Below are 24,028 nucleotides of genomic sequence, written 5' to 3' on the forward strand. Positions count from 1 at the left end.
GCACACAGGCGTGCGCACACACACACACATAACATGGTCCCAACATAAGATGTAGGGGGGAAGGGATATGGGGTAGGGTAAGGGGGTGATACCTGACATCAGGAGAGCAATCACCTGGGGCGGTAGGCAGCAATGAAAAATGTGTAATTTAATCTCATTTTAAATCTTTCCTAAAAAAGCAATCCCAAACACATATGGCAATATATTAACTATTTACTCCAGCATGAGTTTCACCAGTGTATTCTGAATATGTGAAATATTTCATTACAAAAACGTCACCATGATACCCTGTCATCAACAGCTTCAATAAGAATCATGAAGAGTCACAGGCGTTGTGGCTGCAGGAGTGTCTGGGACAACCAGGACTGTTTATTTTCCTTCAAGGGTCATTGCGTGCAGGGCTCAAACTTATGTCTCACAAGCAAACAATATTCTCGCATGAAATGGGAAACAGGAGAGGATTCTCTGGACATATCTAAATTTAAAAAAGAACACATGGCTGGGCGCAGTGGCTCATGCCTGTAATCCCAGCACTTTGGGAGGCTGAGGCAGATGGATCACGAGGCCAGGACCTTAAGACCAGCCTGGCCAATATGGTGAAACCCCGTCTCTACTAAAACTACAAAATTTAGCCGGGCGTGGTGGCGCGCACCTGTAATCCCAGCTACTTGGGAGGCTGGGCAGAAGAATCGCTTGAACCCGGGAGGCGGAAGTTGCAGTGAGTGGAGGTCACGCCACCACACTCCAGCCTGGGCGACAGAGGGAGACTGTCTCAAAAACAAACAAACCAACAAACAAAACCCCCCAAAAACACACACATTAGAAAAATAGGCCTATCAAAGAGAACCCTAAAAATTCTAATTAAGCAACTTTATTCACATAATTTCTACACCAAGAACTTGAGGGTCATCTCTGATGGAGCCAATTTCACTAATATTTGCTTTAAGGGCAGAGAAGTCAACCAAGTCCTCAAAGTCTCAAGAATTAAAAACAAAACAAAACCACAAACAGAGAGCAAGTGGGAAGAGAAGTAACACTCCAAAATGACCTAGCTACGCACTTTTAGTTTTGAATTTTCCTAGCATGAAATCACTTTTCTCTTCCATCCTGTAAGACGTGTTCTCTCCCCTAGGAAAAAAAAAAGACAAAGAAAATTATGTTAGCAAAATTCTAGTAGAATTCCCAACGCCAGCCACAAAAAGGTTGTTTTCTACTTATTCCACTGCATGTATAAAAAATACTTATAGAAAGTGGCATTACGTTAAATAAGTAAGTTACGTTAAAGAAACAACAAAAATAAAACGGCAACCCCTCCACCCCCCCCACCAACACTCCCCCAGGGAGCACAAGCTGGTGGGGAAGCCCACATCCCACACCCTGGCCCAGCTAGTGCTACTGTATGAGTGAATTTAGGAGTTCTAAGACTTAAGCTACTTTTCCATATCTGTTAAAAGGAGAGACAGCCTGCCTATTGGACAGAATCGATCTAATCAAGGGGTTCTGGTGGGGATTAAAGAAGATAAGGCATAAAAACAGTTCCGCATGGCCTGGCACACAGAAAGCACTCCTCAGACGTTAGGCATGAAAACCCCATATGTAGTTGCAGCTCATGAAGATTTGGTCTCTTTCCTCAAGAAATCTCTCATTTAAGCAGGAAAAGCAGAAAAACATAGGAAACCAGTTAAACATGTTTATATTGTGGTTTAAAATGAAACCTGGGGTGTTCATGATTTGACTTGCTATCAAATTCCAGGGCAGCTGGGAGGGCCCTGCTGGGCCACCAAGGTCTGAATCCTCAGGATGGTCCACTCCCCAGCCCCACAATAATGCAACCTCACACCATTCTCTGCAAGGCCGAGGTCCCTCCTGTGTGGCTGGGCCAGAAGAAAGCCCTTTAGGCTGAGCAGGTGAAAAAGCAAGACAGGAGCCTCTGCACGGAGCACCGGGGCAGGATGTCACTCATGGAAAGGGGTCTGCAGGCGACTGGCATGGGGCCAGCAGATGATGGAACAAGGTGGGAAAAGGCACGAGACAGAATCCCAGGGGCAGGATGATGGTAAAAGGAAGAGCTGGGGCACTAGCTGAGAAAAAGCAGTTAGGTTTAGACAAGCAAGGCGAGCAGAGGAGCTCTGATGTGTGGGAGACCAGGAGAAACCTCAGATCGCTCTCTGGGCAAGAGAGTTGTTTTTGGTGAAATTCTCCCCTTTCAACTGAGAAAGAGAATCTTGAGAGGTCATCTGTTAAACAGAACGCATAAACTTCGCTCTCAAAGCAGCCTCCATGAAGTGTCTGCCATGAAGATGCGGCTGAGATTCTCGAAGTCTTCACTAACTGTGGCTAAAAGTCACCTGGCTGGCGGTTTGGTCTGAAAAAGCCAAGTGGGCACAGGAGGGGGCATCAGGCACACAGTTGGAGACCAAGACCCGAGGGAAAGACTCTGCTGTTAGCCGTGCACTGCCAGGGGAGGAGCTCCGAGGACCCTGCCCACACAGTGCCCCTGACCCTAGCTGGGGCCCTGCAGAGAAAAACCTTTCCCATCACCTGAACACTTACGTATGTCCATCCTCAACTGGGAAGACAGATGACAACCGACGCTTCTTTCATCTGCTTCTGGTTAGCTCACACAGTATGACTTTATACACGAAAATAACTTTGAAAACCAAAACATCCAACAAAACCTGGGAGCTTCTAGAACTGAGCCAAGGAGCCTGAGCCGCTAACCTACGAGACTGGCCCGTGTCCAGACAGCTCCCCACCGCAGCACCCACCATGTGCAACCCCTGGGAGGGTGGGGGTTACCTGCACGGAGCAGGCAGCTGAGCGGTGGGTGGAGTCTGGGGAGGACGTCTGAGGATGCAATAGCAAAGAACTGGGGAGTAGGGGAAGAATGCCAGTGAAAGTTCCCTGGAAGGGAAGGGCTGTCCTACGGCAGACCCTGGAGCGGGTGGCCCTGAGCAGTCCAAGGACACTGGGAAGACAGCGACAGTGAGAAAGGCCCCAGGGGGCTCAAGACACAGGAGGCTGCTGGTGGTTAGAGGGTGTGGTCTCTGCCATGCACAGGCCGGACTGCAGGCTTCGAAGGCAGGCACCACAGAAGGAACAAGGCACACCAGACCTTGGTTCTGAGCTGGACGGACGGCAGGAGCCAGTGGCTGAGAAGGGCTCGCAGGCCAGGCGGGTCCAGGTGGGAGAAACAGAAAATGGGACACTTATGGCAGGCAGGGTCCACCCAAATGACCTCAGAGAAGAGGCACATCGCCAGGCTAGGGCACAAGGGAAGAGGATACTGGAGACACAGCCTCACCTGCCGGAACCACAAACACACAAAACCCAAAGGAACTGGCCAAATCAAACCCACAGTCAAGTCCCGTCCACCTGTGGGTGAGCCGTGGTACTGAGTTAAAAAAGTCGCATCCTTCAGATCCTGGCTGTGGACACACAGAGAAGCTGTGCTGGGGAATCCAACCCTTAATGCCAACAAAGGTACCTGCTCATACTGACCCACCCCACCCCATCCCACTGTCTCTAGAGAAAAGGATACACGCAGACTAAAACTCTAGCTGACATGATTTGCACAAATTAAGCTGCGGAACAAGGTGCAGAAGTTTTAACACTGAGCACTGAGAGGATCTGCAGGGCACCCCTCGCACCTGTGAGAATACTATGCTCGTGGCTCTCCCAGGCCACTCTTGCTCTTTCCCTACCAGGAATCCAGAAATAGACAGGAAGTCATTCGCCTTAGATCACTTTTGCCTTACAACAGCTATTTTCTGAGTGTCAGATGAAGAGATTAGAAATGAAGGTTTGACAAAGATGAATCAAGTGTAGAAAGTGAGGATTTGTAGGAGAAAAGCCTCTGAATGCATTCTAATGGAAAGTGTGTGAAACTTCTGCAAGAGCATCTTCTGCTCCACCTTGATGCATCTCACACAGGAACACGTTCTTGATATAGATGCTGACTTTACAGGAAGGAAAAGCATTTGGGAGAAAGCTCGGAAAATGATCACGTATGTAAGAATTCGGTTGAGATTCACTAAATGTGGCACAAAGGTTCCTACCATAAAAAGCCTCTGTCCAAAGAGCGGTCACTCACAAAAAACACCACATTCAACCAAGAGAAACGCACCTTCCTCTCTTCTGAGTTGGGCTGTGAAGAGCTGCCCTGGTCTCCCAGTCTGACGGTGTTGCCCACCCCATCTGAGGCACTCCGGGAACTGGCCTGGCATCCGGAGTCCTGGGGGTCTGATAGCCTGGGTCTTTTTGCAGGGAACTGATGGTCCCTCCTTGTGGCACGAGCAACACATGTAGATGAATGAGCCTCAATTGCAGTTGAGCCCAGTAGACTTTTTCTGCACCCCAGGGGGGATGATGGCAACTTCTGGAAGCCCTTGAAGTGAGGGTCTGGATTTAATTTTCCTAAGAAGCCTTCTGTTTGATATCGAACTTCCATACTTGCTTTATCTGTAGACACTTCAATACATAAAGGCGCCTTCATCTGCCCAGGAGATTTGAGGCAATACTTTTGATGAAGCTTGTCAAATTCTTCTTTAATTTCATCATAACGATTCCTTCCGTGGCCTAGCACTTCTTTATCTGGGACTGGAGTTTTGCTGGGTGACACTGACTTTCTAAATATTCCAGAACTGCTTCCTTGAACGTGAAGGTCAGATGTCTGCTGCGGGCGAGCTGGGCTGTGTGTGGGGTTGGCCTTTGGAAGTGATGAAGAGGAATCACTCTTGGGCAGGCACCTACCTGCTTCCAGAGATCTTTTACCCAGGTTTTCAAAAGCCTCACTTAAACTTTTTGCTTTTGCTTTGCTGGAAGGTAAACTCAGCCTGCGGGTTTCTAAGCCCTGAAGGCCACCAGGACTCGCAGGACCCCCTCTGTACATGTTCATGGCCCAGGAGCCTGGGAGGCCCATCAGGCGAGGCTGGTTCCTGGGACTCAGGCAATATTCCCGATGAAGCTGATCAAATCGGATTTCAATCTCCCTCTGACGGTTCTCTCCATGGTCCTGTTGTATTGTTGGTCTGGAAACTATTTTTACAGGAGAAATTAACCATTTTAATGTCCTAAATCTATTTTCCTGATCAAGGTTATACGTTGCACCGGAGTCAAAATAAATCAAGGAAGAATACTTTGAGGGTGTCACTTTCAGCTCCTTCCAACTTGGATCTAACTTATGGATTTGGGGTTTGTTGACTTCAAGAAAAGCTTTTTCCAATTTTAAACCTGTCTTATGGCAAGAAACATCCAATATGTTCTTGCAATCTCTTAATGCTCCTGTCTCTTTCACAGGCTCAGAGCAGGGTACGAAGTTCTCCTTGGAGCTCCTCTGAGAGCGTCTGGCTCCTTTGCAATACGTTTTGTTCATCCTGCTCTTACATCTGTGCCTCCTCCTGGAGTTCCAGTTTTGCGTGATGAACGTTTTGGTGGAGATGATGCTTGACGGCTTTGTGCTCAACAGCCGGCTCATGGAGTGCAGCATCCCTGCGTACAGGTCACTGATGGTCACATTGCAAATGTCATCGTCTTCAAAGAGCTGGCTGTTTAAGAAGCTGCTGCTACTGGTCTCTTGTAGGGAGAGGCTGTCATTTCTAGGTACTAAGGCCATGTCTGTGGAGGAAGGATGCAAAGGATCCCAATCTCTGGGAGATGAAGCTAGTTTCGCTGGGTCACCAGGACTCTTTCCGGAGACACGACTGCAGTATCCTGGGAGAAAAGATACACATAAAGTAAAGGTGTGTCACCATTCTAAACCACCCACGTGCACAGATGACAGAACTTAAGATTGGATCAGGACTATGTTTTTTTAAGCAATAGCAAAAACAAAAACACCGCAAATGTGTAGGAATAGACTCTTCTCAGAGATATTTTTTGCTATCAAAATTTGATTTCTACTCTCCATCGTACATTTCCCAAAGGTGTCTTCCTTTCCCTCTAGCCTGTTTAGAAGATGGATGCCTTTTCAAAAGCTAATTAGAAACTGAAAAATGACAACACTGTTTACCTACAGGGATGGGAAGGGGTGTAAGACTTCTAAACAAACCTCTTCATATAGCTTTGACTTTTGCATCATGTAAATGTTTCCTATATTTAAAAAAAAAAATAAACCAACGGTGATGGGAAAAAACCATAAAATCAAACACAAACAGAAAAAAAAAATCTGTATGTTAAATTGATAACTCAGAGAGAAAAGAAAGAGTCCAAATACTCTGAATGTCTGCCTCTTAAAGAGATATTGTCTAAGGATAGAAAGAGCTGCTTGGAAATTTTCAAGCTTATTTAGTAGATGGTTGTGAAGAGTGGTGGCAGGTGCTGCAATGCTAGAGTTATTTTATGCTGTACAATTGACCAGATGAGCACGTGCTAAGTCATTGCAGCTGGTGAGAACTGCGAGAGGCAGATATGGCATCAGGGCAGGGGTGAAGAAGTGCTCAAAAACGCATGGCGCTGCACTACACGACACAAAAGCCAGCCTGAAAGGGGCTCCCTGACAGCTAAATCTGGGGTTACTTGAGCGTCAAATTGAATACTGGCAATGGATTATAACATGTGAATCAAAGAACAAAAAGACTCCATGAATTCCTACTGATCCCAAAAAATAAAAATAAAATAAATCAAAGCATGAGAGGGAACTACAGGGAGCAAAAAAAAACCAGAGGGGAGATAGCTCTTTTGAACAGAATAATGCCAACTGACGTGTGCCAAGGAATGGCAGAGACAGAAACAACCTGGGCAGGGACCCCCACCCAGGCGATCCGCATTGCTGGCTTCTAAGTCACTGGGTGAGAAGTTTTTAGAGAAAAGGTTCCTAGGAGATCTCAAAGAATCACACACAGATGACTCCAAGGAAAAAGGGCCTGTTGCAATGAGAAACATTGAATTAAGGTCTTACCTTAACTCAATGACCAGCCTCAAAAGTCACCAAGAATGGGACACACGGACCAAATGTTCTGAGAGGACACGTCATCCTTGTAGTAATTTTGCCAAAAATGTTTAACATGAACCTAACCATGAGGAAGCAATCAGGTCCAAATTCAGGGACATTCTGCAAAATTACTGGCCTGGGCTATTCAAGAAAGGCACTCACATGAAAGGTGGCCACAAGGGAGAAAAGGCCAAGGAGCCACTCTTGATGGAGGGAGACTAAACGCAACGGTGGTACCAGCCTGAGTGGGTCTGGAAATGGTCAGGCAAACCAGAAAGGCTGCAAAGGACATCATTGGCACAATGGGTAAAACTGTACTGCATCCATGTTCAATTTCTGGCATGTGTTAAGCGTACTGTAGTCATAAAGGAGAATTAGCCAACTTTTGGAGGTATGTGTGAGGCATTTAGGGATAAATGCATACACAAATGCAAATAAATACACAGTGTGTGTGCATGTGTGTGTGGGGGGGTGATAACGCAAATATGACAACATATTAATTGTGAAACAAGTGAAGGGTGTTCACTGTACTAGTCCTGTGCTTCTGGAGATGCAAAACTTTTCAAGCTAGTAAATTGGAATAAAGAGCAGACGTGCAGAGAATCAACAGCTCATTTTAAAACATCTCAATCTTCCAGTGAAATCCAAGTGTATCTCTAACAATTTATGTTGATGAAACACACCAGGAAATGATGGCGTGGCCAGTGTGAGTAGCTCTGAGGGGCCACGCAGCTCCAACAAAAGTGAAGGAGACACGCACGGTTCACACAGTTTCTGTGTCACACTCACCAGGGGCAGGCATGGCAGGTGAGGTCAGTGAAGGGAACGGAGTCACACGTGCATCCTTTCCAGCTCTGTCACCTGCACACTGAAATCAGAGCCAGTGGTTACAAGAAAAAAGTTGCCAGGTGTCAACTGGGTGCAAGGAGCTGGGTTCTTCCAACAATGTGGACTGTGCATCTTAGCACAGCCGTGTGGATGAGCGTGTGAATGTGGTGACAGTGGCCAGCTAGGCTTCGGGCAGTGGGAAGAAAAAATGTCCTACTAAGATCTGGATACTTGATGTGGTCTCCAGGATAGCTTCCAGCCACAGTCACCACTCATCTGCCAGTAACTTCTTACCCCAGGGGCACTGGTAGCTTTCTTTGTCTAGCATTATACTCGGACCACAAGAACACCTAGGGGCAAGCTGGATGGTGGACAAAGAAGACCCAATAGATCCGTTCGTTCCTAACCCTAATCTGTTCCCTGGATCAACACAGCAACCAAGAGGACACCATTTGCTGCCTTGGGTTAAAGGAAAAAGCATTTCAGGTACATCCACTAAGTCGGTGGTCCTCAAATACAGGCTTTCCACTGGTCAGCAGCACAGTAAGAAAACACATACACCCCTGTGAGATTGCTGCCCTTTTTTGGAGATGAATTTTTATTCTGCAATGTGTACTTCCTGGGTATTTGGTGTCGCAATGTCCTTTATTCTATGGCAGAGGGCACTGACCGTAAGAGAGGGGTTGGCAGGTGAGTGTGCCCACCTCTCATGCCATCACACACCCCCCCCAACATGACCCCTCAGCAGGCGGGACAGGTGCCAAGGGTCAGCCTCCTCACCTTGCAGCTGATTCTAGCCTGATCACACCAGGGAATGTGGGGACTATTGCTTCTGTAACTATGCAGCTTCAAATCCCGGTCCAGAGGCCGGGGCTGCTCTTAAGAGTCCCATGTGTGGCCCCAGTAGATTTTTTTTTTTTTTTTTTGAGATAGAGTCTTGCTCTATCACCCTGGCTGGAGCACAGTGGCACAATCTCAGCTCACTGCAACCTCCGCCTCCTGGGTTCAAGCAATTATCCTGCCTCAGCCTCCCAAGTAGCTGGGATTACAAGCACCTGCCATCACACCCAGCTAATTTTTCTATTTTTAGTAGAGATGAGGTTTCACCATGTTGGCCAGGCTGGTCTCAAACTCCTGACCTCAAGTGACCCACCTGTCTTGGCCTCCCAAAGTGCTGGGATTACAGACATGAGCCACCATGCCTGGCTGCCCCACTAGATTTTTCTCTGAGTTGCCCCAGAACAGTGGGCAGAGCGCCCCCGCCAGGACTCCCACCTTCCTGATGGCGCTGCCCTGGGGGACCTGGAGTGTTTGTTCAAGAAGAGCAAGTATGTCAGCACGTGAATACAACAATTTGGAAATCATTACCTCAAATGCTCTTTACAGGTTCTGTAGAAAAAACAAAAAGCATAATAACACCATACCTCAATGTATTTATTTTATGATCTAATTATATAAAAACAAACAACTGGGAAACAGATTACCTCAAAATACTCTGCACCTTGTAGCAGTATATCCACTTGTGTCAAGTATTTCCTTCTTAACTCATTTTTCAAAGGGCTCTGAGGCACTGCAGGCTGATCAAAAAAGAGAAGTCAGAATTTTTAAGAGCTTCTGAGTATAGCTGACCTTTTGGATTCTGGAACAAACTGGCAAGCTCATTAATGTACAAATCTTTACATGATGCTACTCAAAGTCACTTTCACCTCCATGATGTTATTCAAAGTCACTTTTTCACCTCCTGCTATGTTAATAACCCAAAAGAATGTAAAAAGACAAAAAAAATTAAAACCACGTCTAGAGAAGTTTATGACAGCATTGCTAGACCAGGAAAAAAAAAATCTGAATATTCATAGGTGAGTTCAGGACTCAACTACTGGTAATAACTTCAAACTGGTAAGTTTATAAGAAATTCAGTGCTCCTGGCTGGGTGTGGTGGGTCATGCCTGTAATCCCAGCACTTTAGGAGGCTGAGGCAGGTGCATCACTTGAGGCCAGGAGTTCGAGACCAGCCTGGCCAACATGGTGAAACTCCATCTCCACTAAAATACAAAAATTAGCTGGGCATGGTGGCGGGCACCTGTAGTCCCAGCTATTTGGGAGGCTAAGGCAGGAGAATCACTTGAACCCAGGAAGTAGAGGTTGCAGTGAGCTGAGATTGCCCCACCGCACTCCAGCCTGGGTGACAGAGTGAGACTCCCATCTCAAAAAAGCCAAAAACAAAAACAGAAATTCAGTGCTCCAGCTCAGGAGGCTCCCCTACCCCTCCCCCCGCTAGACACTGGAAATAGAGGGCATCACCCACTGTCCTCTGCTGAGTGGGGCTGGCACTTTGGTTCTTGACTCTTGGCACCACCCACTTCCCCTTTGTTCCAATCCCTACAAAATCTCTCAGTTTCTTCCCCAGGATCATAGCCTTTTTCTTCTTAGTCACTGAAAGTCACACATGGGTGCGTGGGAAACCCTCTGCACAAAAGTAGCAATTTTAAAGGAAAACCATGCACCAGGTATCCTAGCAGGTGACAGAGTGTGACACGGGGGCCAGGAAAGATGCTGAAGCCGGTTACGCTCTGTGTAAATTCTCATCTATCCCAACAAAGGAGGATAAGAGGCACATCCCATAAGAAAACGGGTGGTTTCTGTGACCCAGGGGGCACTCTGGGAAACAGACATATAAATGACACTTACTGTTTAGGTTAGTGACAGCTGCCCAATGAGGCGACCTTGTGACTTGGGGCATTTGAGGACAGACCTGGAAATACTCCCTAGAACACCTCTTTTTACCCTGCCCCTGTGGGGGGGACTGACCGAGAGCCCAACTTTCCTGTCGTGTGCTCATGCAGGCAAACGGTGCCCTGCCAACCACACTGACAGCTTTATCTGCAGAGTGAAAATCATCGTGAATCAGGCTTGCACTGGGGGTAGAACTGGCTGCCAAGTGCTAGACTGAGAGGAGGGCCTTACCGCTGAAGGGAATCTGGACACGAGGAAATCCGAGACTTGGAAGTAGCAAAAGCCAGCCTCAGGAGAGGACTTCCAGAAGGGTGCAGGCAACGCTGCCCGCCCCAGGCCACATGGGCTTTGATGGACCCACCCCTGAGCCCCCAAGCGCCCCCTCTGTCCATTTATTACTAAAGGCAGTACTTACCGCTAAGGCCCAAGCAACTGACTCTTCCTGGTCCAACGTGGCATAGACCTCACGGCGTTTTGAATCTAAAAGTCAAACAAGTAAATCTCAATCAGGATTTTCAGGAAAGAGTGCATGTTCCTGGTTTTGGCATCACTTCGAATAAGTTCTACAGTAAAAATCCCCATTGCTTCAAGGGTGCACCCACTGGAGCCATCTACGGCTGCCCGTGGTTCTTAGTAACTCAGAGAACCCCTTAGAATGGGAAACTGCCTGGGGCCATGGAGTGAGGAAAGGCAGATTCTGCACCACCTCCAGCTTTCCACGGCCTCTGAGCCTGGATGTTGAGATGCTCAAGCCCAGCACCGCTCGACAGAACTTCCAGTGACCATGGGAAGTTATCTGCCTGCTGTCCTAGGCTAGCCACTAGCCACATAGGGCTACTGAACAGCTGGGATGTGGCCAGTAAGGCTGAGGAAATGGATTTTAAATTTTATTTAACTTTCAACTAATTTAAATATCATCCAGAGAGGGCTGGTGGGTGCCATACTGGGCAGTACATCTGTCAAATAACTATTTCCTGTGATTTCAAGCAGTCAGGGAAATTCATGGACCTAAGGATTTATAGGTAAAATCTGGATTACTAGCAGTAAACACATAGCACCACAGGTAAGTATCCTCATGAAGAGCTCTCCAATTCTACTCTGAAAGAGCACCAGCTTCCCTTTAGCAACTCAACACCCATCACTAACTACGGTGTAGGCAAGGTGCCAGGGAAGGGGCCGGGCAGAGTGGACAGAGGCTGCAGAAAGCCAGTGTCCAGGAGACAGGTGTTTAAAGGCTAGTGACAAAACCGTTTCACAAGCAGAGGAACCCAGGTCTAAAGAGCGTAGATAAGAGTGGGGGTCTGTTCCGGCCTGGGGATCACAGGGGCTTCCTGGGGGCAGTGAGGAGGCCATGCGGTCAGGCAGGACTTCAGGCCCCATTCTGGGTTCTGGCCTTTTACCCCAAAAGCAATGGGAAGCCACGAGTTGCATCAGAGAAGCGGCTTGACCACATTCACAGGTGTGTCAGTGGGGTGGAGGGAGCCCGAGTGGGGATGGGGGCTGGTGCTTAGCGGGGGACATGAGAGCTAACGAAGCACAAGGCACAGAATAAGGATGCCTTGGCCATGAGGAATGAGGCAGAGGCTGAGATGAAGAAGACCCTGGGTTTCTGGCTAACACTAGAGGGAAGATGGCAAGGGCCTGTACTGAGGCACAGAGCAGAAGATGGGGAGCCTGTGTGTCAGGCTGAGTCTTAGCTGTGCCAAGTCTGGACATGAAGTATTGAAGCAGAGGGGCTGCTAGGCAGTAAAACGCCCCCAGCTGAGGTCTGGCTGGAGGTTACAGTCAGCACACAGAGAAGCCATGGCTCCACCCGTGGGAAGGGCAAAAGCAGCTCAAACAAACCCTCCAGAAAGGGCATCCGGCAGGGACGGGAGGCGAGCAGACTGCAGGCTGGGAAGGACGAAGACGGAAGGAGGAAAATGGGAGGAGCATGGGGCCGAGGAGCAGGGGGCCACAGAGGCCCAGGCCAGAACTTCCAGAAGGTTTAAATGCTATGGAGAGGGCAAAACCCAAAGAATGCCAACAGGATTTAGCAATGGGGTTGCGAGAAACCTCACACAGAGCTGGGCTTTAGAGATGGAGCCGAAAGGAGTCAGGAGAGGAGGAACGCACGGGGTTGGTGGGGTAAGGAATACATGGCAGCAAATGGAGCAGGTTATTTCACTCTGGTTGTAAAGGGGACTGGACAAAGGGACGTGGCAAGGAAGGGGCCCAGGACAGGGGAGAGCCACGAAGGGTCTGATGTGTCTAAGGTGAGTCTGAGCGCATCTAAATACCAATAGATGGATCCAGGGGACAGAGGCTGAAGACAGAAGGAAGGGGTGAGGGACGGATTCCCGAGAAAAGAGGACAGGATGGGGTTGGGCAGTGAGACTGGCCCGGGGAGAAGGAAGGAGCTTCCTAGGAGGATGAGGCGGGAAGCTGCCCTATAGAAGTGAGGGTTCACAACACCACCCTGTAGGGGCAAATCTGAAGTCTTAGTAAATCTGGATATTAACTTTTCACATGGAGGGGCACGTTTATTCACTCAAGAAACACCTGAGTACCATTCATATGTCAGGCACCGGATGTAACTGTGGGCACGGCAGAGCTCAGAAGGAATCAACAGGGTACTTTAACATGATTTTAGTTTGTAAGATACACCTTAGAAAAAATAAAAACTTCACTACTGAGGAATCTAGGCTTTAGGCTGTTGTAACAGGTGCGTCAGGACTGGTCCCTCCTGACCTCAGTTCTGACGAAGGCGACACTCACCGGCTCCCAGGACTGTGCGGTGCGAGGGAAGCTCAGGACCCCAGGCTGCAGCTTGCACGGAGCCATCTGTTCTGTCCGCGGGCTTCACGGAGGAGTCCTCCAAGTGCAGAAGCCAATAAAGACATGGTTGTTTGAGTGACAGCACATTTCAAAGTCACTGCAATCCTTCTGTTAACACAGGAGACAGCAGGAGCCTGCCACAAGGCTTCTCTTCTCCCTGCATGTCCACTTTATAAGAGGCCTCAAGAACGTAGGAGGGAGCTGAGGCTCCCCTGGGTTGTAGCAGGGGAAGTCAGGGGCCCAGGCACGAGCAGATAAGCTCACATCTCCTAACACTGGCCCAGGGATGACAGGGACTGGGGCAAACAAAAAGGCAAATTGAAACAGAACAAAATTGTCCTGAGGTCATCAGCGAGAACAGATAAATAGTCAAGTGGCCCCTAGGCAACTTCCTGTGATCTTTAAAGAATATGCTGGAGAATTTAAGGCGGGGAGGAGCCATTTTAAGGCCAAGCTACACGCACAGAGGCAGCTGCTTGTCCTGACCAGCTCACACTTGGTGGGCAGGGGTGGTCGGGCGGCCACACTCCTGGTCAGGCCTGCTTCAGCTCTCCAGAGCCTGCTCTACAGCAGGCCCCACAAATAATCCCAGAACATGGCATCGGTGGGTTCTCATTAGTGAAATTCAAGCATTCAGGATACCAGATTGGCTGAAATATTAATATTTTAGGAACCACCCAGCCTTATAAAAACAGGGCGTGAGAAGGTGGCGCAGCCTATACCGTTAGGGATGGTCCTCAGGTGTCAACTCTGAGGGTTCAGAGGACTTGGGGCTACCCAGGACCACTACAGGGTAACTGAAGCCCACGTCCAGAATATCAGAACCTTTGCTTCCAGTGAAACCGTCATGTAAGGTGGAGTTTACAGGGTTGTTTTGTGGCTGTGTCTGAGGCAGAACCTGGTTTGAGAATCACAGAGAAGCAGGCGATCTACACCAACCCCAAACAAAGTCGTAGCTCTGGTAGCTACAAACAGAGCCCAGGCATTGTGTTATAACCAACCCAGCACAGGTCAATGCCCGGCCTGCCAGGGCCCACAGCCTCCCCCATCCTCCAGGGCAGCAGGAGCACCAAGTCATCTGAGAAAAGGTGAAGGCGGATCTGGGCACTGTCACCAACAGCAATTACAGTGAAGTCAGAGATGTCCCAGCTGAAATCTCAGGCTACGCCCAGTTTCCTAATCCCAAGAAAGGGTCTGAAGATTCTGGAGACCCAGGTAGGGGTCCTCCTACATTTTAAGCAAAAACCTTAAATAAATCTTTAAATGAAAACTTTTTGCCACCAGGACCATATAAGCACTGGTCTGATGAATGGACATCTCTATTATGCATAATTCAAAGAGTACATATACTTTAACCCAATAATCCCACTTCTCAGCATTTATTGAAAAGGGGGAATATCAGTATCGGGAAGAGATAAGGACCAGGATTTTCTCTGAAAACCATTTCTAACAGAGGCTTTATAAATAAAGTTTTATTGGAACACTGCCACGTACACTCATTTACATATTATTTTTGGCCACTTTCCTCTTGCAACACAGAGCTGAGTAGTTACAACAGAGACCATACAGCCAGCAAAGCTTAAAATATGTACCATCCAGCCCTTTGTGGAAAAAGCGTGCTGACCCTTATTTATTAATAAAGGAAGCCACAAATAGCTAATTGCCTATCAACAGGAGAGCAGTTAAAAAAACAGGATTTTAAAAATAATTATATAATTTTATAATTATACAACAGTTGATGAAGAGTTAGCCAGATGTATTAACTGGAAAAGTGAGGGAGAAAAAAATGCATTTATAAAGATGTGTATTATAGGGAATCACATTGTACTAAAATAGCATTAGTGACCATCTTTGCAGAGAGAAATCAGCTCATTTATGTGTTGTACGTACTTTTAACATTTCTATGACTAGAATAATTAATCAAGAAGACTTGATTTCAAATTTCCTGTTAATATTATGTCGCCTTGACCTTGATGTTTTCATTCTTGGGTACAGGTTCCTTGACCTGTGACCACAGGGAGGAACCACGTGGCATCTGAGAGGTAGTGATTAACTGAATACCAGACAACCTGGCAAAAGCTACTGTGGCAAAAGGGCTCCTGGGTGTCCCCGTAGAAAGGCCAACAGCACCTTCCACTAAAATAACGGGTCTCAGAGCTGCAACACCCTCGGATCAACTAGGCAGCGAAGCCCGGGTCTCCCGAAGGTAGAAAAATGCAGAAGGAAAGACATGTGATCCTCCAGGCCGCATCTCCCCTCATCTCTCTTCCTCCCCTTTCAAAACAGGAAGAGAGACATTCTGCTTCCCTAGAAGGAACAGGATTTGGTCTTTTCTGTAAGGACCCAACAAAGTGAGTCCCTTGCTGGGCTGGCACGTGGCCTTGGGGAGGGTTACCCAGCTGGACCAGCCTCTGCACGTGTGTTATCAGAGCCCCTCAGCCTGTGACACAGGAAACACAGGGTGACAAAAAAGGCCAAACATTACACAGTGCCTCCTTGCACTTGACAAGCTACAGAAGAAACGCTTCTAAATCCTTAAAAACAGAAAAAGAGTATAATCAACATGAGAAAAAGTACCCGTGGTGGCCTCTGCGTTAAGCTCAGAGGTTGGCCACACCCACACCTTTATTCACATCAATACTCCTCCACAGCAAGGTTATTTGGCAATAAAATTTGACACTAAATACCTGGATCTCTCCATTTCTTTCCTTTATTAGTCTTCCACCCCAAATTCTCAATCCTGAAGAAAAGAAACAAAAATGACCATTTACATAATCCTGAACGCTGAACTTCTGCTCAATCTGTGTTCACCAGAAGCCAAAGTGACAGGCAGAAAAAAAGTACAATATTAAAACCAAGCCAGGTTTCCGACACCCTGTGGTTGTTCCTCTTTGTAAAGTTTCAAGTTTTTAAGGCAAATTTGTCATTCATGGAAATCTCTCCTACCTACTAGACAATGGCTCATCAAATTACATCATTAGCCCAAAAAGTTAAATGAAAACAAGGAACATATGACAGCGACTGTCCTTAAAATATAGAGGGCAATCTATATACCATATAGAGGGAGTAAGCACTTTTCACAGGCAAGCTCTACATCCCATATACTGAATGAATGCTTTCTAAGGGCAATCTACATGTTATACAGAGACCAAACGGTAACAGACCTGCCACTGGAATATTTTACTTTCTGCCTGTGTAAACTTTTCACCCAAGATGTGCCTGGATTGGCTATAAAGGCAGAAAGGTAGGATTTCTTTTTACTCAAGGAGCAGATCTTGTGAACCTTTTGTGTCCGTCTGTTTAATGCAACATAGAACTTGCTCTGAGGTTTGTTTTCATTAAGTGATACTGAGTTAGTTATAAAGCTATATGGGAGGAATTGACCCCAGCCAGTGCAAAGTGTCACCAGCTATTTACCAAAAAGAATCCAAAAGATTTCAGTCCGTTTACATTAACTATTAAACGGAATGCCTTCTTCTCCCTATTCAAGTACTTGGAGCCTCAAGGAAGACAGTTACTACTCCAAGTTAAACAGGGCAAACAATAGTCAATGTGAGTATTCGCAGTGGAGGGTGGGTACTGTTCCCAGAGTTTCACAGGGATTGTACGTAACTGTTACAACACCCACGCCCGGGAGACGTTATTGTCATTATCCTTCCCATTTCACAGATGAAGACAGAGACCAGTCCAGCTAAGCAACTGCCCCAAGCTGCCATGGTGGGGAGGTGGCCAGCGGGGATGCCAACCCGGTAAGCCGGAGGCATGTAAGCCAGGAGGCACCTGTCTCTTCAGGAATTGTTTTAATAAGTAATTTACAGGTTTAAGGGCACCAATGTTTTGGTTCCTATTAGTTAGGTGAACAATGTTTACTTCTTAAGAGAGCAGGGACAGCATTTCAACTACTCCATTCACACTCTTCACCCGAATACTCAGAAGGTGGGGATGACCCTTACCCTGTGGCGTCTCGTAGGTCAGTGTGGCCATTTGCACCACCGGGGTGTCCTCGAAGGGCTGGTTGTACTGCGGAGGAGGAAGGGGCTTCTTGTCAGGTCTCAGGGCCACGAGGACTCCCAGACCCGGGCGGAGGCGGCGCCAGCCCGCGAGAGGCCGTTAGTCTGGCCTGGGGCGCCCCAAATGCGGTCACTGCAGCGGAGCCCCCAACTCCGCCTCTGTCGTCCCACTCAGGAGCCCCCCCAGCCCCACCAAACCCTCCTCTCTGCACCCGAGCCCCAGTCCCGCTTCCCCACTCCCCGTTCCGGAGGCCCCAGTCTTTCCTCCCCGTCCCCGCTCCGAAGCCTTCGGCGCTGCCTCCTTTTCCCCTGTCCGGAGCCCCCAGCTCCGCCTCCACCTTCTCTCCGCATCCAAGTCCCAGTCCCGCTTCCCCACCCCCCGCTCCGAGCCCTCAGAGCCCCTTCCCTTCCCGTCCTACGTCCCCTCCCAGCCTCACTCCGACACGCAGGCCTCCCCTCCCGGCGGACCGGCGGGGGCCGCACCTTCTCTATCAGCCGCTGCATGCGCCGCTGGAAGCGGCGGCGACTGGCCCTGAGCTTCTGCAACAGCTGGTCGTCTTCCACGTCCTCGCCCTCCATGGCGCGCAGCGGACCCGGCATCGGACCCAGCGGCGGACCCAGCCAGTACCCAAGCGCCAACCCGGACTGTTGGGCCTCGCGCGCCACACACTCAAATAGGCGACTCCGCCCTTCCTGCCTTCCTCTCGATTTTCTATTGGCTAGAACGGAGAAGCCGGGCACTGATTGGGCCTTTCAAACAAATTTGCGTCCCTCCTCCCGGCCAATCCACGCCCGAGTTTCCAGCCACGCCCCAAGGACCGTGTCCGGCGGAAGAAAGGGAAGGTGTCCGGCGGAAGAAAGGGAAGATGTCCGGCGGAAGAGAGGGAAGGTGTCCGGCCGAAGAGAGAGAGGTGTCCGGCCGCCACGGCCGGTGGTAGTTTCACAAACAGCTCTGTGCTTATTAGTCAGCGGTGCTGTGCGAGATCTGGTGGGATGCGTGTCATCTCCTGCGCTCTGCACCGGAGATAAGTGCGGCCTGGAGATTTCTGCGTGACTTGCCCTGGGTGTCGCCGCCGGGCGGGGGCCGCATCCTCACCCGCCCGCCTGGGATCCCGGCGCAGTTTCGAGGGCAGGGGCCTAAGAAAGACAACCCCAAATTACCAACCCAAAAGGAGGCAGGATAGCGAATATTCATCTAGAAGGAAAAAATAAGTCTCAACGAATGACACATTTAAAGATGCTGACAAATGCGACACACATCACAAAATCCAGGAAAATACTTCTATTAACCCACCTTTTTCCCCATGTATTTCTGATTGCATATTCTGCTTCTTCATTGATATTAATCTTGAAATATTTTCTCCAGAGAGAAGAGCAAGATAAATCAGTCGTTTGTATGGTTGATGGAATTTATGATTGACATCTTAGGAAAGTTTCATTCAGTTTCGTCACTTAACCACATTTGTGTGCTTGTGCTGATGTGATTACCATAGTATGTGGTTGAGAATAAAAGCATTGCTGAGCACCAGGAGGTCCCTTAGAGGGGGCTCTTCACCTCCTTTCAGCCTGCACAGCAATTCTATCATGATGTCCTGCGGAAATTTAGGTGGGGGTGTAGGTGGAGGGTGAGAACTTCAGGGCTCATGTAGCCTGTGTGTCCACAAAATGTGTTGCGTGTGCTGGACACAGAGATGTGCTGGCCTGATTCCCCTTAAGATGCCACAGCTGCTGGAAGGGCAGTTGGCAGGGGCCTTCAGTTGGCAGCCTATTCTGGGATGATTCAGTTGCAGAGAACTCCCTCACCCAAGGTCCTGCTGCCCCAGGGTGGCCCAGCGCCAGTGACTGATCCAGGTGGAAACAGGAAGGCTGTGTCATTTCAGTCTGATGGAAGAAAACCCTGGGCCACTTTATCTTCTGAGCTCTCAATTCCACGGAGTTGGATGGGGTAACCTACCAATCCTGTTTCTTTCCCTTCCTTCCTCCCTATATAAACATCCTCTCTGAGTCTTCTCCAGTTGCAGGATCTACACATTTAATCTGTACCTTTTCCAATTTTCACAAACAGGCTGGGTGTCTTCCTCCTCCTTCTTCAGGAGTGTTCAGAAACTTAACATGCTCTTCCTTGGACTCTGTGCTTCCCACACATAATTTACTTTTCAAACATCTAACTGGGCCCGTTTAGAGACTTGAGACCTTGAATAAGATTTTCTTTTTTCGAGTTTTGGACGACTGACTCTTCCATTGTTACCAGATAGAGTTGTCCAGGTTCTTGGTGTGTTGAACAAAGAATGAACAAAACACACAGTTACAAAGGAATGAAGCAACGAAAAACAAAGCAACAGGAGAACGGAGTAAGGAAAGCACAGATTCATTGAAGAGAATTCGCAGAGTGAGAGCGAACTGGAGCACGCAGCTTAACAGCCTCTTCAGTTAGGGTTTTTATAAAGCCAAAAGAACTTGGGAACACCCCTGGGTACCCTTTAGAGGCCTCCAATTGGTTACACCCTATGAAGGATTGGCCTGCTTCCAATCAGAGCCTAAAGTGGAAACTTGGCCTGCAGTCATTCAGGGGCTGAAGTGGAAACTTCTTTCTTGTTATCACAGGAGTGAAGATGTGGCCTGTGTCCTGCCCAATCTTGCTTAAAACTGGCTGCACCTGCTGTTCTCTTGCTTATGCGAACTGGCTGCATCTGCTATTCCTTTGCTTATGCCTCAACCCTTGGCTACCCCAGTTCCCTATTCTCCTGCCTCACTATGACTCTCTAACAAGCACGATAGTACCAGTTTTCAAAACTGGCGTCTCCCAGGGCTTATTCTCTATTCCTGGGAAACCATTCCAAGATTTCCTTTGCTGGCTTCACTGACAATCCAAGCATCTGCCTCTGTCCTAGGAGTTTGGGGGCAGCTTCAGTGGAAAGATTTCTCAATCTCAAGTTCAAGTCTTTAATTGAAGTCGAAAACATACTTGCTTTAGCCAGACTCCTTCTGAGCCAGCCAAAGTCTATGCATTAACCCTTACTGTTCTGACCTGGTGGTCTTCCAGTTGTCTCTGACTGGCTTTCCCCATCCTATGGTCCAAAGTGGTGCTCCAGCTAAGGAAAGAAGAACCCTGCATCATGCTTCTCATGTGATGCTGTAGCAGGACAAGCCGCAGACAAAACCCCTCAGACACCGAGTTAAAGAAGGAAGGGCTTTATTCAGCTGGGAGCTTCAGCAAGACTCATGTCTCCAACAACCGAGCTCTCCCGAGAGAGCAATTCCTGTTCCTTTTAATGGCTCACAACTCTAAGGAGGTCCGTGTGAGAGGGTCGTGATCGATTGAGCAAGCAGGGGGTAAGTGACTGGGGGCTGCATGCACCAGTAATTAGAATGCAACAGAACAGGACAGGGATTTTCACAGTGCTTTTCTATACAATGTCTGTAATCTATAGATGACATAACTGATTAGGTCAGGGGTCGATCTTTAATTACCAGGCCCAGGGTGTGGCGCCGGGCTGTCTGCTTGTGGATTTCATTTCTGCCTTTTAGTTTTTACTTCTTCTTTCTTTGGAGGCAGAAATTGAGCATAAGACAATATGAGGGGTGGTCTCCTCCCTTAATGCCATTCTCTATAATACCTCACCCAACCACCCTTGGCAGCATAACCATATTACTCTAGACCTGCTAAGGAAACTCTTCGCCATCACTTTCCACTGTCACGTAACAGGGAAGGATCACAAGTCAGCTCCTTCCCCAGCAGCAGGTTTCTGGGTGCAGCATCTTGGAATCTCACAGGGTTTCCAGAGATGAGGGCAAGTTGCTCTGGCTGCACCTGCACAGTGCCCTGTACTGGCCGGGCTGGGATTTCCAACCCTCCAAGTGCTGTTTAAATGCCTAGGAAATAGTTCTCATTAAAGTTACATTACAGCTTCTCTTATAAAATGTGCCTGAATTTTGCTTCAAATAAGAGAGATGGAGACTTATTCTGCATGGAGTTGTCATGTAAATTTGTTTCTGTTGGAAAGGTGTGGAAATGTTACCACCAGTCTGTGGTTGGAGAAGCGCAGCTTTTGGCTGGTCCCAGCATTGACACAGAAATTGTTATGTAACGGTGAGAATGTCAGTCTGAGATAAATTGTCGCAAACATTAGACCCCACGCATTAGGCTGCTAAGAAAAGGGTGTGCTTTTTTCTGTTGCCCTAGAGCTGATGCAAACACAGAGGCTGTGAAATAGGCAACAAGCTGACTTTCCACGAGGTGTCAGTCAAAGCTCACAAAATGTGTTCATTGTTTGATTTAATGAGTCTCATATTTAACTGAAGTAATTAAGGATGTTGGCAAGAATTTAGCTGGAGGATCTTTCATGAAGCAGTTTATAAAGTCCAATACTAGAAGGATGGCAAAATAAATGGTGATACTTACTTATGTTCTATTGGCAACAATTTTAAAGAAGTGTAATTATTGATATCAAAATTCTATATGATCTTTTTAATACAAAAGGTTATAAACCTGTATTATATGTCTGCATTTAAAAAGTATATATTATATAATTTAAAGTATGATTATACATGTTTTAAAAATGTGAGTATATATGTCTCAGAATGTTTCCAGGGCCATCTCTGGATGATGGTGTGATGAATTATTTTTAATATTAGTTTTCCTTAGCTGCATTTTCTAGAATGAGCATTTGTTGTGCAATTATGAGTTTGCATTACTGATGTAATTAGAAAACACAGAAGGCCAATTGTCTTAGTTCATTTTGTGCTGCTATAATAAAACCTGACAGTAATGAACCTGTAATTTATAATGAACAGAAATTTATTTCTCACAGTTCTGAAGACTGGCGAGTCCCAGCCAGACTGAGTGATTGGCCTGTGGTGAGGGTCTGAGTGATTTGCCTCTGGCGACGGTCTTCTTGCTGTGCCATCTCATGGTGTAACGTAAAAGAACAAGAGAGGGCAAGAGAGAGCAAAAGGGAGCCAAACTCATTCTTTTTTTTTTTCTTTTTCTTTTTTTTTTTTTGAGACAGAGTCTTGCCCTGTGATGCAGGTGGAGTGCAATGGCGTGATCTCAGCTCACTGCAACCTCCACCTCCTGGGTTCAAGCGATTCTCCTGCCTTAGCCTCCTGAGTAGCTGAGATTACTGGTGCGTGCCACCACACCCAGCTAATTTTTTGTATTTTTAGTAGAGATGGGTTTGGCCAGGCTGGTCTCAAACTCCTGACCTCAAGTAATCCGCCCACCTCGGCCTCACAAAGTGCTGGGATTACAGCCACTGTGCCCAGCCTTCAAACTCATTCTTTTATGAGAAACCCACTCCTGTGATCATTTCCACAATAATGGCATTAATCCACTCCCTCTGCCCTATGGCCTAATCACCTCTCATTAGGCCTCACCTCCCAACTCTGTTGCATTGGAGATTAAATTTCCAGTACATGTTTCTGTGGGACACATTTAAACCACAGCACCCCTCATGTGTTTTTACCTTGGCTTTGCAAAATCAGGGGCCATTTATCCAAATAAGACAATGGCCCCAAACATTCTAAAGCTGCTATTGTACTGCAGGTACAACACATAACTGGTAGCAATATATTCAGTTTTGTCTTTTCAGTTCAGATATTAAGGGTGGTCTTATCATTCTATGGCAAATCCAAAGTTTCTACTGAGGTCGTTTCAAGGACTCTCACTTAGAAGCATTCTAGGGCATTCTTAGGACAACAGGTATACTCACTGGGCCTCTTTGCCAATCTCCATTTATCCTTCATATCTGCTGCCAGGTAAGCCAGCCTCAACACTGAGTTCTTGCTAGTTTCATTGAGCTTTCATTGCTGAATTTGTTACCCTAGGATTTATAACCAAAGTAATTAGATCTAGGTGTTTCTGTAAGATCATTAGACCTTATGGTTTGGGGATAAAAGATTTAGTAAATACCTTCGCTTATTCTCCTGCTGCGCTGCTTGCTGTGTGTGTGTGTGTAGGCAGTCTTATTTCAACTGTCTTTGTTTTGTCCTGGATTATCTTGTGTTTACTGATTGTATAAGGGAGTGTTCCACGAAAGACAGATGCATATATAAGTTGATTATTTTCTGCTTCAATCTAATCCAGTCTTGAAGACAAATGGTTAGAGGTTCCTTAGACCTGTGACAATTATGTGAAAAGGCAATTAGTCGAACTTAGCCTTGGGCACCCTACAAAACCTTCATAATGACATTTACACTTTTGTTAACTTGTGAAAGAAGACCTCTTTGCTCAGTCTATAATTTAGGTCAAACAATTGTTGGGTTATTGGCAGTTTCGCTGATTTCTAACTTCTGCTTGGTCTAACTTCTGACACCACTCATGAGCGCACACTGTAGCACAGTCGACTGTAGTGACCCATCTTCTTTATGTGGATTTGTCTGTATCAAATTTTCAAACTCCTGCATAAATTCTTCTTTCTATATAAAGTCTCATTATGATCCTTACTCTTGCATTCTTTTGGGTAAAAGGCAAAAGATGGCAAAAAGCAATGACCATTTTAGGGAAAGTTTGCTGTGTCAAAATCAGTTCCTATTTTAGGAGGCACTCTAGAAAAACTGGGAGGCAAACACACCAGTCTTTCAATAGTCAGCTTCTTTATTTGGTGTGGTGGAGCTGAAAACACAAGTTGTCCAAGGACACTAACCTTCTGAGACCCACCCTGTTTGGATCTAAGCAACTTTTCACTTGTACCTCTTCTAGTCTTTTTAT

The 24,028-nt window shown here is 47.3% G+C and overlaps 1 protein-coding gene across 1 annotated transcript; it reads right to left on the reverse strand.

The window, feature by feature from the left end:
- Nucleotides 1-875: 875 nt before the first annotated feature.
- Nucleotides 876-17,919, reverse strand: HJURP (Holliday junction recognition protein). The gene is made up of 10 exons (XM_030802316.1): nucleotides 17,803-17,919; nucleotides 17,263-17,329; nucleotides 15,997-16,049; nucleotides 13,250-13,346; nucleotides 10,908-10,972; nucleotides 9,244-9,336; nucleotides 7,721-7,799; nucleotides 4,113-5,712; nucleotides 1,061-1,128; nucleotides 876-976 (listed from the first exon to the last, which is right to left on the reverse strand). The coding sequence occupies exons 1-10, from the start codon at nucleotides 17,917-17,919 to the stop codon at nucleotides 876-878; spliced, it is 2,340 nt and encodes a 779-aa protein (XP_030658176.1).
- Nucleotides 17,920-24,028: the final 6,109 nt, after the last annotated feature.

The sequence above is a fragment of the Nomascus leucogenys genome, chromosome 22a (assembly GCF_006542625.1).
Source record: "Nomascus leucogenys isolate Asia chromosome 22a, Asia_NLE_v1, whole genome shotgun sequence".
In the NCBI taxonomy this organism is placed as follows: Eukaryota; Metazoa; Chordata; class Mammalia; order Primates; family Hylobatidae; genus Nomascus; species Nomascus leucogenys.

Bases quoted from the DNA above. Each gene is read 5' to 3' on its own strand.
- HJURP (XM_030802316.1), bottom strand. From the start codon at position 17,919: ATGCCGGGTCCGCTGCGCGCCATGGAGGGCGAGGACGTGGAAGACGAC. The intron at 16,050-17,262 runs GTAAGGGTCATC...TCTTTTCTTCAG, and splicing joins GACCTACGAGACGCCACAGG to GATTGAGAATTTGGGGTGGA. The intron at 10,973-13,249 runs GTGAGTGTCGCC...TTTGACTTTTAG, and splicing joins CCGCACAGTCCTGGGAGCCG to ATTCAAAACGCCGTGAGGTC.